Genomic DNA, 13,924 nt, shown 5'->3' with positions numbered 1-13,924 from the left:
TAATTCCGTGTCTGTCGTGACCACTGTGGCCCAGCCTACCATCATCTCTTACCCAGGACCACTAGCATAATTTGGTCTCCCTGCATCTATCTTGTTCCATTCAATGAAATAGAACAGACTAAAATGATAGCCTATTACGTAGTAAGAATAAGAATTGTTTTGTGAAACTTTTCAGTTCTTATTTGCTGCATTTTGAGGGTATATGTGTAAGTTGTGTGTGTGTGTATGAGTGAGTGAGTACGCAGGTACTGAGTTGCTGTATAGATTGTATGTTCTTTCAAAACAGTTTGAAAGTCATTTTCCTATACTGATAATTCTGGAGAATTCTTTTGCTCTGTCATGATCATAAGACTATGTATTCCTCATTACCATGTGACCCTCTTTTGTGTCTTCAAAGGCAAAATTCCTTTAAAATAAAGTTGGAGGTGAAGTCTTTTGGATGAAGCTATTTGGAAATGATCCCTTAACTACAACAACTTGGGTGTCACATAGGCAGTGACACCCTTTCTTCATGTGTTCCTCATTTCAAGTGTAAGTTATATAGGTTATTGGGTAAAATCTTCAGATATGAGTACCTGGACCGAATTTAACACTGTCCTGGTGTATGCCTTTTTGGTATATGCTTGGTCTGAATTGCATTTCTGGATCCTTTTGAACCTGCTCTCAGAAGGACAGAAAGAAATCTCAGGTCATCTTGGAAGCAAACTGAGCTGTAGGCTAAACAAAGCCTTGTGATTGTGTTAGGGAACTTTAAAGTTATTCTGATCCAGCCGTACACTGCAAAGAAGGAGGGGTCCTGAGACATCTAACTCACCACTCCTTTCTCCTCCTCCTTTAATATCGGGTAGCCCTTGTAGCTTGTCTAAGTAAGAACCATGGACAAAGTCATCATTTATCTTTCCCAACCATGAAGGTTCCTCATCTGTTGGTCTATGTTTGGCTCCATTTGGTCTGGTAGGGTAGCATATCTTGATCTCTCACTATTTTGTTTTTTATTGCATGAGACAGTTAAGGAATTGCTTATCCCTGGAAAATCTGAAAATTAGTCAAATGGATACAGGGTGAGTGTTGGTAATTATCTGTATTGAATTCACATGCTGGGTGAATTCACAAGGCTGGGTGAGAAGATACTTCAAGACTTTCTGTAAAGGCTTTTTTTTGTAGCAGTGCCTGTGGCCATGACTTGCCTGGATTGGGTGGTCTGTGTGGCCAGAGTGGAGGGAGCGTCAATGCAGGTAAAAACGAATGTGGCTTTGTTCTTTACAGCCCATGCTTCATGGTTTCTCATGTACAGCAGCAGGAATTCTGTATATTATTTCTATGATGGTACCTAAATCTTTCCCTTGATCTATCATAGATTTCATTGTCATATTATTTAGGATCAGTTTGGCTGCTATAACACAGACTCATAGCAGTGGTTTTTAATAGTTCAGATGTAAGCAGTGCAGCACACTTACAGTGCCTCCATGGTGCTGGGGACCTAAGACCTTTCTATTTTGTTGCTTTGCTCTCTTTAACTTGAGATAGCTACCCCTACTCCTACTACCACCTTGTTATCATGGTATTGTAAAAAGAGAAACAGGAAGGGGAGGGCATATTCCTTTTCAGGGCACAGTGTGGAAGTTTATCAGTTTTTTCATATGCCATTCATCAGATCTAGTCACATGGTCACTCTTAGCTGCAAGGGAGTCTGGGCATCCATTTGTCCCATTAAAACTTCTGTGACTGTTGAAGAGAACAGATGTCAGGGGTATAAGGAGCAGCTCCACCATAATAGTCAACAACCTGAAAGGATTTACTTTTTTAGAATGTTTATTTGTTTTCTAACTTACTGCTTTGTGAAGAGAAAATTTCCACTGAAGTCACCAAGTGGATTTCAAGTACAGAAAAAGAGTTAACCTGAGTTAGTGTATTTGCCTTTGGGATTTAAGTCAAATTTATTCCATAGCTAATAGGGATGGGTATGAAATATATTAAGAGATGAGGTTGCTTTTCCTTAACTCTTATTTTTCTTATGCTGGTTTTGTTTCTTTTCTTTCTTTCTTTTTCTTTTTCTTTTCTTTTTTTTTTTTTTTTACCATTTTTGAGGCTAATTTCATGCTTGTTTTCTTTGCATTTTTAGGTATGGCACAGTCAAAAGGCTGGGTGAGAAGATACTTCAAGGCTTTCTGTAAAGGCTTTTTTGTAGCGGTGCCCGTGGCCGTGACTTTCCTGGATCGGGTGGCCTGTGTGGCCAGAGTGGAGGGAGCGTCAATGCAGGTAAAAACGAATGTGGCTTCATTCTTTACAGCCCATGCTTCATGGTTTCTCATGTACAGCAGCAGGAATTCTGTATATTATTTCTATGCTGGTACCTAAAAAGTTTTAAAAATGCCTTGACCTGAAATTTAACTTTACTAATTTTTTTATAAGGTCTCTTATAAGGTTTATAAATAAAGGAGAGGTGAATAGAAATAATTATCAACTAGTTTTCTGTATCTATAGTTTTTTTAAAGTTTTTATTTTATGAATTGTAAGTAGAGATTCTAAAGAAGTTTTATTAAATGACACCATTTCCTATGGATATGGCCTAGGATTTTAAGATATTTTTATTATCCATATTTGAATCCACACTTAAATATCCTTTTAAGACCAGATTGTTAGTGTAGTTGCAGGATGGAGTTTGAATCAAATTCAGTTACTCTGTGTGTGTGTGTGTGTGTGTGTGTGTGTGTGTGTATGTGTGTGTAGTATATATACAATTATTATATATCTCAACGTTAGTGTGCATGTTGTGTGTATATATGTATACACACACCCCCTAAATATGTATATAAATATAAAATATGTACACATTATATATATACACATACACAAGTGTGCATATATAAATAAATATGTGTATGCATATATACGTGTGTGTGTATGTATGTATGTGTGTGTGTGTGTGTATATATATATATATACACACATACATACATACACTTTAGTAGATAGAAAAATCTAGAGTACTGGTCCCAGATATTCTGGGTGTGTTTTTTAAGCATGTTCCTGATTAAAAAGATTAAATGCAGTTTACATGGAAAGAATTTTTCAGTGGAGATTTCCAAAAGTTATAGGCAAATAGTCTTCTGGAATAACTTAGAGAAGACTTTGTTGTTCTAAAGTTGATGTCTAGAACCTAATTGTGTAAGCAAGTTTATGTAATTAAGAAGAATTTACATTTTGTAATATGATTTGTTTTCTTCTGTTATGAGCATCTATCAAGTTCATGCATTGTGCTAAATAGCTATGTAAAACAAGTAAAATGAATATATTAGCTTCTAAGAGCTTAACATTATACTTATTTTATTTTTTTCTTTTTGTTTTAGTGAAAACTAGTTAAGGACATAGGTATCAGCTTTGAGGAGTTAGAGTTTGCTTTTTTAAATGTAATTATTGTATTGAAAATCAGATCTTGTCCTGAGTTCTGGTAGTCATTGTTTTGTCATACAACCATTACTATCTTGAAATAGATTTTTCCAGAACACAAAGCCTTCTTACCTTGGATCTAATTATATTCCAGAGGATCATATGGCAACCATAGTATCCTAATCTTCGTGTTTTAGCCCAGAATATATCCACTGCACATCTATGCTCATGGCTTGTGCTGAGGACATTCAATAAAAAAAAAAATACAAGAAATTGACTGTATTATGAAAAGACAAGGTTTATCAGTTATGAAGGCAGTGAAGAAAGTGTTAAATAGTGTCATTCTTAAATGCCAGTCTATTGACTGATACTAAGTTTGCTGCAGATACATTTCTTATAGTGCTCCCTACCCTATTCCCAAGAAGTCAGATTTGTTACCTTGTAGTTTGTTTGGTATGTTATGTAGAATTTCCTTGGCTGTTGATGACAGGAAAACAGCTTGAATTGAGTTGGATATCCAGGAGAATTTATTGGAAGGCTTATTATGTACCCAGGAGGAAGGCAGAAGTGTGGCAATCGTCAGGGACAACTGGAACCAGGGATTTGAATGCGGCAGGGTGCTCCGCCTTCTCTGTTTCTACCGTCTGCTTCTGTCTACATCTTGGCTTTGTTCTCTCAGACCGGCTTTCTTCACAATGCACGGCACATGGCTGCTGGCAGCTCTCATGCCTTAAGATGCCTGATTTCATCACCACCTGAGAGTGATTTCTCCTCCTGCCTTAATGTCACTTTGAAAACTCTTGGGAAAGGACTGTAATTTATTCGGTTTTGGTCACATGCTCTTATCTATACAAATATAGATCACCTTTGTCCAGTGGGTTAAGGTGCCATGATTGGCTCTGCTTCAGACAGCTACACCCCCTAACCTGTGGCTAAGCTGAGTAAGAAAATGACAGTATGTATTTGAAGCACATTGTTCCACAGGCTTTCAGCTTTCAGGGTAAGGTAGTGGTGACATTACTCAGAAGAGAGGGTGTACTATTTTTACAATAAAAGAGGAAAGGATAATTTTGGAAGAGAATAAAGATGTATGTTTATTACAGTTGGGTCTGTATTTTAGTAATTTTAGACTACTTCTAAGTATAATAAATAATTTATTTATCATCTTAGTAGATAGTACTAACTCATAATTAAAATTATTTAGGAGCAGAAATTCTAGTAATGGGATATAGTGATTAATTAATTAAGCATTTTTGAAGACATCTTTGCTACTGTACAGCTTTGATGAACTGAACATGTTTACAGCATGGGATTCAGCAGAATTTTTGACAAAAAATTTGAAAAAATTCTTGTCTTCACTTTTCTCTAATGACACAAGTACTAAAATAGCTGGCAGGGTCTGTGGGCATCTCTGGAAGTCCCTGAGCATCCCACAGGGACTACACCTGCTTTTATTGACTCTGAGTCCTGAAAATTATATCTGGTGTTTGGCAGTTGGCTGATTTTTTGTGAAGGAAGGGAATTCTCTGGATGTGTGGTGATGTCTTCTTATACCAGCCTGAGAAGCATGAGAGGAAGGTAGTAAAAGCAAGAGGCAAGAAAGAAAAGAACTGTAGAGAAGAAGAGGAAAGAAAATAACTTAGATCGGTTGGGTAACAGATGACGATGGAGAAAATGAGACAGCTGGCACAATGAACGGGAGACAATGAACAGAGTGGCATAGATGACGAGTAATAAGGAGACTCAAGACAGAAATGTATTCCCCGGAAGGGGTTGATAGGCCCCTTTGTGAGACCTGCCTTGGAATTGTACCGTTGAATCCTGACACATTTCTGTGACATGTTTGTGTGTAGCACCATGAGATATGTCATTTAGCCATCCATTCTGTATTTCAGTATTCACTGAAGGAACCTTTGCCATTTTGAAGGAATTTGTGTTGGTGTCAGTTATCAGTCTTGAGCACCATTCATTGTGTTGTGCTTTAGAATATCTGTGCATTCAGGTGGAAAGATCGTATCTAGTCATTTCTGTTATTTCAAATATATGAATCATTTTGTGACTCAGGAGGTCATTTGAGATATGGACAGTAATGAAAAGCAGTGGTCACTTTGAGTTGGAATAGGGAGTCATTTATCAAATGGCTAGGAAGTGTGAGAAACACTATTTTAGGTGCTATAGTGGGGTGGCAAATCAGTACAGATTCTGTCTTCAGTGTACTTTTACTTTAGTAGAAGAGGTTCAGGGTTATTAATCCTGAATAATGGATATATTTTCAGACAAGAAGATAGCAAGCTGTAAGACATATTTGGCCAGTATCTAGTACATCCAGAAATGAAAACTCTTTTGGTTTAGTGTACTATTTTGGAAAATGGACCTTGGAAATTTTAATTCAGAACAGAGTGGTACCAGCAAATGATACCTTGAATCCCTTTATTGTTGGCCACTGTACTATTACTATGACAATAAACTACCTTAAGTGTTCAGTTGCTTACATTCAGATATTTATTTCTTGCTCATGGGCCAGTAGGTTGACTGTAGTCAGTCTAGACTATGGGTTTGGTTCAGTCTGCTTCATGTAGCTTTCATTGTGGGACCTACACTGAAGGAGCCATGGCTACTTGAGATAGGTTCTTCTCATGGGCGATAGATAGCAAGATATCAGAGGGTGAGTGGAAATACTCGGAACCTCTTAAAGCCTCAGATCAGAACTTCTACTCTTCTGTTTACATTCCATTGGTCAAAGTAAGTCACATGTCAAAACTGAAAGTCAGTGAAATTGGGGGGTCATGGCAAAGTGATGAGGGAAGGAAAAATAGTGAAGAAGTAAGTGTATCTACCATACCCCCTATGACTCTAGGGATACCTGGTTGACTTCAGACATCACCTAAAAAGTTGCTTTTTTACCTAGGGGTCTGCCTAGAATGATCTTAGTCTTTTTGAAATCCAAGACTGACAAAATTAGAATATATTGAAATTTTGAGTCACTGAATTCTGGGAATGGATTGATCCATTTTTGATATCTTTAGGTTGAAAATCACCTGGGGCTGATAGGACCATCACTTTAGAGTGGCTTTTGTTAAAGGTCACTCTGCAACTTGTAGACATGTTATTTAAGAAAATCCAAGGATTGAAAGATCGAATATCATTAAAGAGATATATAATACTAGTCTTATTAAATAAACACTGTTATAGCAACACTGGAAATTCACCTTGAGTAGCAAATTTTGCATAAAAGCTGTTTTTTTAAATGGGTTTTAAGAATTCTGTTCACTTGGGATTTAATAAGAGAGGCTTGAGATTCAATAGGATTTCCTCTTACAAGAATCTTTACTTTTTAAACACTACTGAGTAGGTTAGGTTTTCCAATATTAATTTACAATTTATTAGGTGTCTGACTAGAAGGATAGAGGTGATCAAACGTGAGGACTCACAGCTTAGCTGAAGGTAAGTCATAAATGAAAATAAAGTTTTTAATGATATAATGACATAACTCAGTGGAAAATAGGATACAGTTTATGAAGCATTTGATTTTTTAAATAAAGTTGTATAAGTATATCCATTTTATTGGCTGAGATATACCTTTTGCAGTGCTCTGCACACAGGGAATGCTGGCAGAAATTATTCATACTGACCTATTCCCCTCTAGTGCACATGAATCACTTCTCCTGGTTGCTGAAAGGTTACTATGAAAGTGGATGCACTTTTTTTTTTTTTTTTTTTAAGAAGCACCACATTACTCAACATTAATTTAACTCAGGAAATGAGGACTGATACTGCATACAGTTGAAACTACAGAGGGAATTTATGTTGGTGGAATGCAATTATTCAAATTAGAAGTTCAATCCCTTACTGAGGCTTTTAGAGTCAAAAAGGTGCCCTAGGAATAGTTTAATGACCTCACACCAAAGTTTTAGATTTTATTTGCGTGAGAATGCCTGCAGCAGGGTCACTTGTTCTTATAAAAGGTGTATGCCTTCTACATTTAAAATTAAGATTTACAACTTTAAGAAGTAAGCGAAAGAAAGAATTGTAGGTATCATTGTCCTGTTTTTGTTGGAATTGCTACAGAATGTTTCTATAGTGAACCGTCTTCTTTCCAGGTGGCATAGCCAGAGGGGAAAATACTTGAAAACATTACTCCACAATTCTATGTCTTGAGCTCAGATTTCAGAGAAAGATTTATGCAGAATGTATTAGAAAATCAAAGAATGGGATGGAAAGTAGAGTTTAATCAGCATTGAGCTATTTATTAATCGATAACATACATTCTTTGGTTCAAAATTGTCTTGACTTTCAGCTACCTGCAAATGATCCTGAAGAAACTGGTTTGTAATAAACTTCTTGGACTCGTTCTTGGCTTTTGCAGTTATTATCTTGTTTCCTGCTGAGTTTAAAATTAAAAGTTCTGTCAAAAAAGCAAGCAAAGAGGCTCACATTCTTTCTGTCTTTGCCACATTTATTTATTTTATTTTATTAAAAAAAAAATTTTAAACCTATGGTGCAATTAATATTCAACAATTATCATTGGTTGTAACTATTATTTTGACATTCTGGAAGCTAGATACAAAAACAGACTCTTAAGGAAAGAGATATATTGTGATGTATGCGCCAGAATTTAATGTAGAGTTAAGGAGTTTTATGTTACCTGATGAATTTGCACTTTGAAGATGCTGGGAACCATCCGGCACACATTTCCTGTAATGCTGAATGCTCTGCATTCTTACTCCCCTTGGTCGTCTGAGGCTGACTTTGGAGGAAGCCAGGAGCTTACCTGTGAGCTTTCTTCCCAAATTACCTTTGGCTTAAAAAATCTCACCTGAAGTGTTTACCCCTTAGGATGTTATACATTTTTATGTAGTTCTGCAACCTGTCATTAGTAGAGAATTCAAATAGATCAGTTTGTATTTATAGCAACAAACATATGTGATACTGAAACAGTTGGTGAGTGATAACTTTATAACGTCCCTTCATGGATTTTCTTCACTTCCCATGATAGAAGAACAGGATGCTTCTGTTTTATGTAGCCAGGGTTATATATCTGTTATTTGAACACTGACTTCATAACACTTTTTTTTAAAATGTTGAAGTAATTTTAGACTTAAAAGTTTTAAGAGTAGTACAGAGAACTCCCATGGGTTCTGTACTCAGATTCATCAGTTTTCTATATTTTGCTACATTTATTTTATTCTCTTCCTTTTCCCGACCCTCTCCTTCTCTCTCTCCCTTTCCTTCTTTCCCTATCTTTCTCTCTCTAAAACATATGTATTTATGTTTTTATGTGAACACACACATATGTATGCATATGTATACATACATAAAATCATTGTTATTGACCCATTTAATGAGACTTTTGTATATTCTTTTGAGTTATGATCATTGCTGATTGGAATATTAATGCTTTTCTTTTATGTAATTTTAAATTTAATACTTTATTCAGATTCCTACGGGTAGAACTCTTGATACATTATGGGATATTGACTTAAGTTCTAAACTGTACATTAAAAAACTGAGAGCAACCATTTGAGATAATTTACCTAAGCACACAGCCATCAAGTTTCACAACTGGTTTCAATTAACTCTGGCCATTTTACTAATAATAACTAATAAAAGTTGTGCTTTATTACTATGTTGTATAGCCTCCCTCTAATACTGCTCACAGAGATATTTTCTTCCATTTTACTTTTGTTTATGTAGTGGTGTAATTGGTAAGTTATTTAATTTTGGGATGGTTTTGTAGTACATTTGGAATTTAAACAAAGATAGAAATTTTATGTTTTGGTGGGAGCTGAAAGATTTCAAACTTTAAAACTCAGGTTGATGGAAAATGCCTGATTCTAAACTGAAGATTATAAACTTTGTAATTAGACTTCTTAAAAGAAGGAATTAGATTTCACTTTTTGGAAATACAGCGAAGTAGATATCTAGAAAATATTCCCAATATAAAACTCATAAAAATTATAAATAAAACATTAAAAATCTTTTTAAAAATGTATAGTGACCTTGAAGGGAGGTAAGAGAAATGATCTGAGACCACAAATAAGGGGGAATACATTTCCAGAGTACTAAGTATGCATTGAAGATAGCAGATGTCCTATGGACATTTGTCATATCCTGGTAACTCAGAGTTTTTTTGTTTTAATAGCCGCATGGGGATCAGAAGACAAGGCCCTGAGCTCTTACAGGGTAGGGAGGTGGAACAGAAATTCTGAATAAATTCAGGATCATGGAGGAGACACATTTTTAGGGAATAGATACACTAAAACCCAAATCTGTTCTGCAAGAAAAATGTTGTAGTCTCTGAGCAGCAGAGAAAAGCTTAATTGGAACTGAGGTTTCACCTTCACTGCAAATGAAATACTCTCAATTGAGATTTTAATTCACTTTGTACTTGGGTTTAGTGCATCCTCAGGCACCTGGTGAAAGCCATCCCCAATCCTTCTGGGCACATACAAAGTTTGATGAACATGATCTCACAGTAAAAATATCACACAAGGAAATGAGCACTATCACAAGTGAGAGTCTGTAACAACTTCTGGCAGAATCAGATCTTAAAGACTAGGTAATAGAACTGTCAGCTGCTAAATGTGGTATGTTTAAACAAATAAAAGACAAAACTGAAAATATGAGAAAACACCATAAGATTATTTAAAATGGCCAAATTTTTTTTTATCACTTGTGCTTTAATTAATATATTTTTAAGGTTAAAAAATCTATAGTATGCACCACACAAAATTTTCAATGAAATGTGTAATAGCTGAGATTTACTTATAGTAGTATGGGAAGAGGAAGAGTGGAGTGGTGTTATAGATGAAACAAGATTGGCTGTGAGTTTGTAATAGTAGACCCTAGATAATGGGTAACATGGTAGGTAGTTCATTATACTATTCTGTTTACTTTTTTTTTTTTTTAAGTTTTCATTTATTTATTAGAGAGAGAGAGAGAGAAAGGGAGAGAGAGAGGGAGAGAACAAGCTGGGGAGAGGCAGAGAGAGAAGGGAACAGAGGCTCCAAAGTGGGCTCCATGCTGACAGCAGAGAGCCCTATGCGGGGCTTGAACTCATGAACCGTGAGATCATGAACAGAGCTGAAGTCGGATGTTCAACTGAATGAGCCACTCGGGCGCCCCTCTCTACTTAAAAAAAAAAACAAAAAACAAAAAACAAAAAACAAAAAACAGAAAGCACAGTTTTATTGAAGTATAATTTATATACCATTGAATTTATCCGTGGTGAGTGATTTAGCAATTTTTAATAAATTCATGGAGTTGTATTATCATCACCTTTTAGAACATTTTTGTTTCCCTACAGTGATCCCTCATGTCTATTTGAAGTTAATTCTTACTTTTACTTATGCCTTTTCTGGACATTTCCTAGGTACCTAGGAATGGAATTGCTAAGTTGTATGGTACATTTCAGCTTATTTTTTTTTAATGTTTATTTATTTTGGGGTGAGTGTGAGTGTGGAAGGGGCAGAGAGAGGGGGACAAAGGATCTGAAGTAGGCTCTGTGCTGACAGACTGACAGCAGTGTCTGATGTGGGGCATGAACCCACGAACTGTGAGCTCATGACCTGAGCCAAAGTCAGATGCTCAACCAGCTGAGCCACCCAGGTACCCCTCAGTTTAATTAAAAAAAAAAAACTGCCAAACTAATCCTGGGGTGGGTGATGGTATGCTAACATGCCCTGTGTTCTTATTCTACCTCTTTGTAGAAGAGGAAAGTGAAGTGAATGTACCGGGTCTCACTGACACTGGGTGTGTCTGGAACCCCATTTCCCTGTTCAGCCCACTAACACTCTGGGGTCGGGGAAGTCTTTCCTTTGGTATTTGGCTGGATTAGGACAGGTATTATAAAAAGTGTTTTCTGTTCCCCTTGGCCATCCTTTTCCTGGCCCTTTTGCTAGGAAGTAGGCTTTTCTTTAAGGTTTTTGGTTCTCCTTCTTGGTGGTTCCTGGTTGCAGGCTTCTCCAGTGCCTCATCTAGGATATATGAGAGGCAAAAAGAAAATCCAGGAACTTGCCACCATGTTGTTCCTTAAGTCTTAATGTCCCTAGCCTCCGATCTGTCTTCTTTCCACCTTTCAGAGTCTTCTTATATTTGTGCATTGTATTATGTTTGGAATATTTTAGTTGTAAGAGAAAGGACTAGCAATGAATAGAAGTACTCCATTTTGGTCCTAGGCTATATGGTTTGCCTTCCTAGTAGTCAAGTGGGACTGAATTCTGGCTAATGGGAAGAGAATGAAAAGTGAGTTGCCATTTCCAGGCTTGGTCTGTAAAAGTCTTCTTTGTAATCCTTGCTCTCTCTTCTGTCTGCTGCTGGATGCAGAGGAACCAGTTGAAGACTCTGAGACCACAGGAGATGGTGGATCTATTAGATAGAAAGAACCAGGGTTTCTGAATGACTGGGTGTGGTAAATCTACTCACTACTGTGTTATATACTGAATGTTTGAGCTTTTTTTATAGGCAGTTAGCTTCATTTGGCTATATAGCAAGGCTTATTACTATACCTTTTCCTCTCTGCTTTTTCTTATGTTCAAGGTCAAAGAGAAGTCCTACCTTCTTCACACAACTTTCCCTAATGCCATCATTCACTTATTTGAAATCCTACAGCACTGTAAATTTAACTCATGATTATACATATTTTGTATTGTCCTCTGGTCTAGTTATTTCATGGGTTAATACTAACTGTACTTTGTAAGCTTCTAAAAGAAAAGGACCATATTCCTCTTACCTACCCATTCAGAGGGATGCTGAATAAATGCATATTAAATTCATTCTTTGAAGCATTGAAGTCCCTGAATAATTAAACCCTACAGAAATATGATGAAATGAAATTATCATCATTAGAATTTTTTTTTATTTGACTTTGAGGGTGTTTCTGCACTCTTCACCTGAAAACTTTTTAGCTTCTTGATGAATCCATTATATTCTTTATGACAGAGGTTTTCAAACCTTTTTGCTTATGACTCATTAAGTGATATAGTGTTTCATTGTACACACATACACACAACTGAAATAAAAGTTTCATGTAACAATACTAAAACTGTAATTACCATCATTATGTGCAGTGCCCTCTGATATTTTCTATTCTGGTCGCATCCCATTAAATTGATTCTATGACTCACTCATTGGTCATGACCTGTAATTTGAAAATGCTGCTTTATTGCTGGAGGGAGGCTTGAAAGGGTGAAGCTGCTAAAATTGAGCTATAGCTAAGGGAATGGAGGGTGTTAGCTTTTGAGCCTGAAATTTTAAATGTGGGCTTATCTTAAGGGCTTTAAGCAATAAGTGCAATGCAATGGAGAAGGAGGTCCATGGTCTGAGAAAGCCCTTTGACAGTTAGTGTCATCCTTGGGCCTTTATTAATACCATCCTTGGGCTGATTCGTAAAGATTCCTGAGCTCCTTCCCAGATACTCGTGAAAATGGAATCATTACTAGGACCTTTGAATCTGCATTGTGACAAGCTCTGTAAATACACAAGTTTGAAAAAAAAAATCAGAACTATGTATGGTGATGGATGGTAACTAGGCTTACTATGTTCATTTTGTAATGTACACAAGTGTTGAATCACCATGCTTTATGTCTGAAACTAATATAATATGACATCTCAATTATGCTTTAATAAAAAATACATTTGTGAAACTTCTTCTTAGAGAGAGTCCCAACTCTTGAGTAGGGCAAATTGGTGGGGTGTTTGCCAGACATGGGAACTGCTTTTGCTTCAAAAATTCTGATTGTCTTGGTTTGCCAAGCTTTTGAATTCTAATTTTTAATATTTTTAAAAAATATATTGTTCATTCTCCACCCATTTGTCTATTAAGTTATTCATCATATGCTCAACATCACTCATAATCAGGGAAATACAAATCAAAACAACAATGAGATACCATTGCACACCTGGCAGATGGCTTAAATTAACAACACAGGAAATAACAAATGTTGGCAAGGATGAAGAAAAAGGGGAACCCTCTTACACTGTTGGTGGGAATGCAAACTGATGCAGCCACTCTAGAGAATGGCATGGAGGTTCCTCAAAAAGTTGATAATAGAACTACCCTATGGCCCAGCAATTGTAAGTCTATGTATTTACCCAAAGGGTACAAAAATGCTGATTCAAAGGAGTACATGCACCCCGATGTTATTAGCAGCACTATTGACAATAGCCAAATTAAGGAGAGAGTCCAAATGTCCAATGACTGATGAATGACTAAAAAAAGTTGTGGTATATATATATATATATATATATATATATATGTGTGTGTGTGTGTGTGTGTGTGTGTGTGTGTATAAAACTCAGCCATCAAAAAGAATGAAATCTTGACATTTGCAACAACATGCATAGAGCTAGAGTATATTATGCTAAGTGAAAAAAGTCAGTCAGAAAAAGGCAAATACCATATGATTTCACTCATATATGGAATTTAAAAAACAGAGCAGATGAGCATAGGGGAAGGGGAACAAAAGGAGAGAGGGAAGGAAACCATAAGAGACTCTTAACTATAGAAAACAAACTGAGGGTTACTGGAGGGGAG

The 13,924-nt window shown here is 36.3% G+C and overlaps 1 protein-coding gene across 12 annotated transcripts in view; it reads left to right on the top strand.

Moving 5' to 3' along the window:
- Positions 1 to 13,924, top strand: part of IMMP2L (inner mitochondrial membrane peptidase subunit 2) — an 886,893-nt gene that overhangs the window by 37,950 nt on the left and 835,019 nt on the right. For 10 of the 12 annotated variants that reach the window (XR_014137314.1, XM_078440485.2, XM_060632889.1 and 7 more), the window contains one exon: positions 2,123 to 2,259. Coding sequence is in view for 11 of the 12 variants with exons in the window: in XM_078440485.2 (XP_078296611.1) it covers positions 2,125 to 2,259 (135 nt within the window). In the remaining variant the exon portion in view is untranslated. Of the gene's footprint in view, positions 1 to 397; positions 532 to 2,122; positions 2,260 to 13,924 lie in introns of all 12 variants that reach the window. The other 2 variants (XM_060632892.2, XM_060632891.3) reach the window with 1 other exon arrangement.

The sequence above is a fragment of the Panthera onca genome, chromosome A2, assembly GCF_046562875.1.
Source record: "Panthera onca isolate mPanOnc1 chromosome A2, mPanOnc1 haplotype 2, whole genome shotgun sequence".
NCBI lineage: Eukaryota > Metazoa > Chordata > Mammalia > Carnivora > Felidae > Panthera > Panthera onca.
This window is presented reverse-complemented; position numbering and strand designations above follow the sequence as displayed.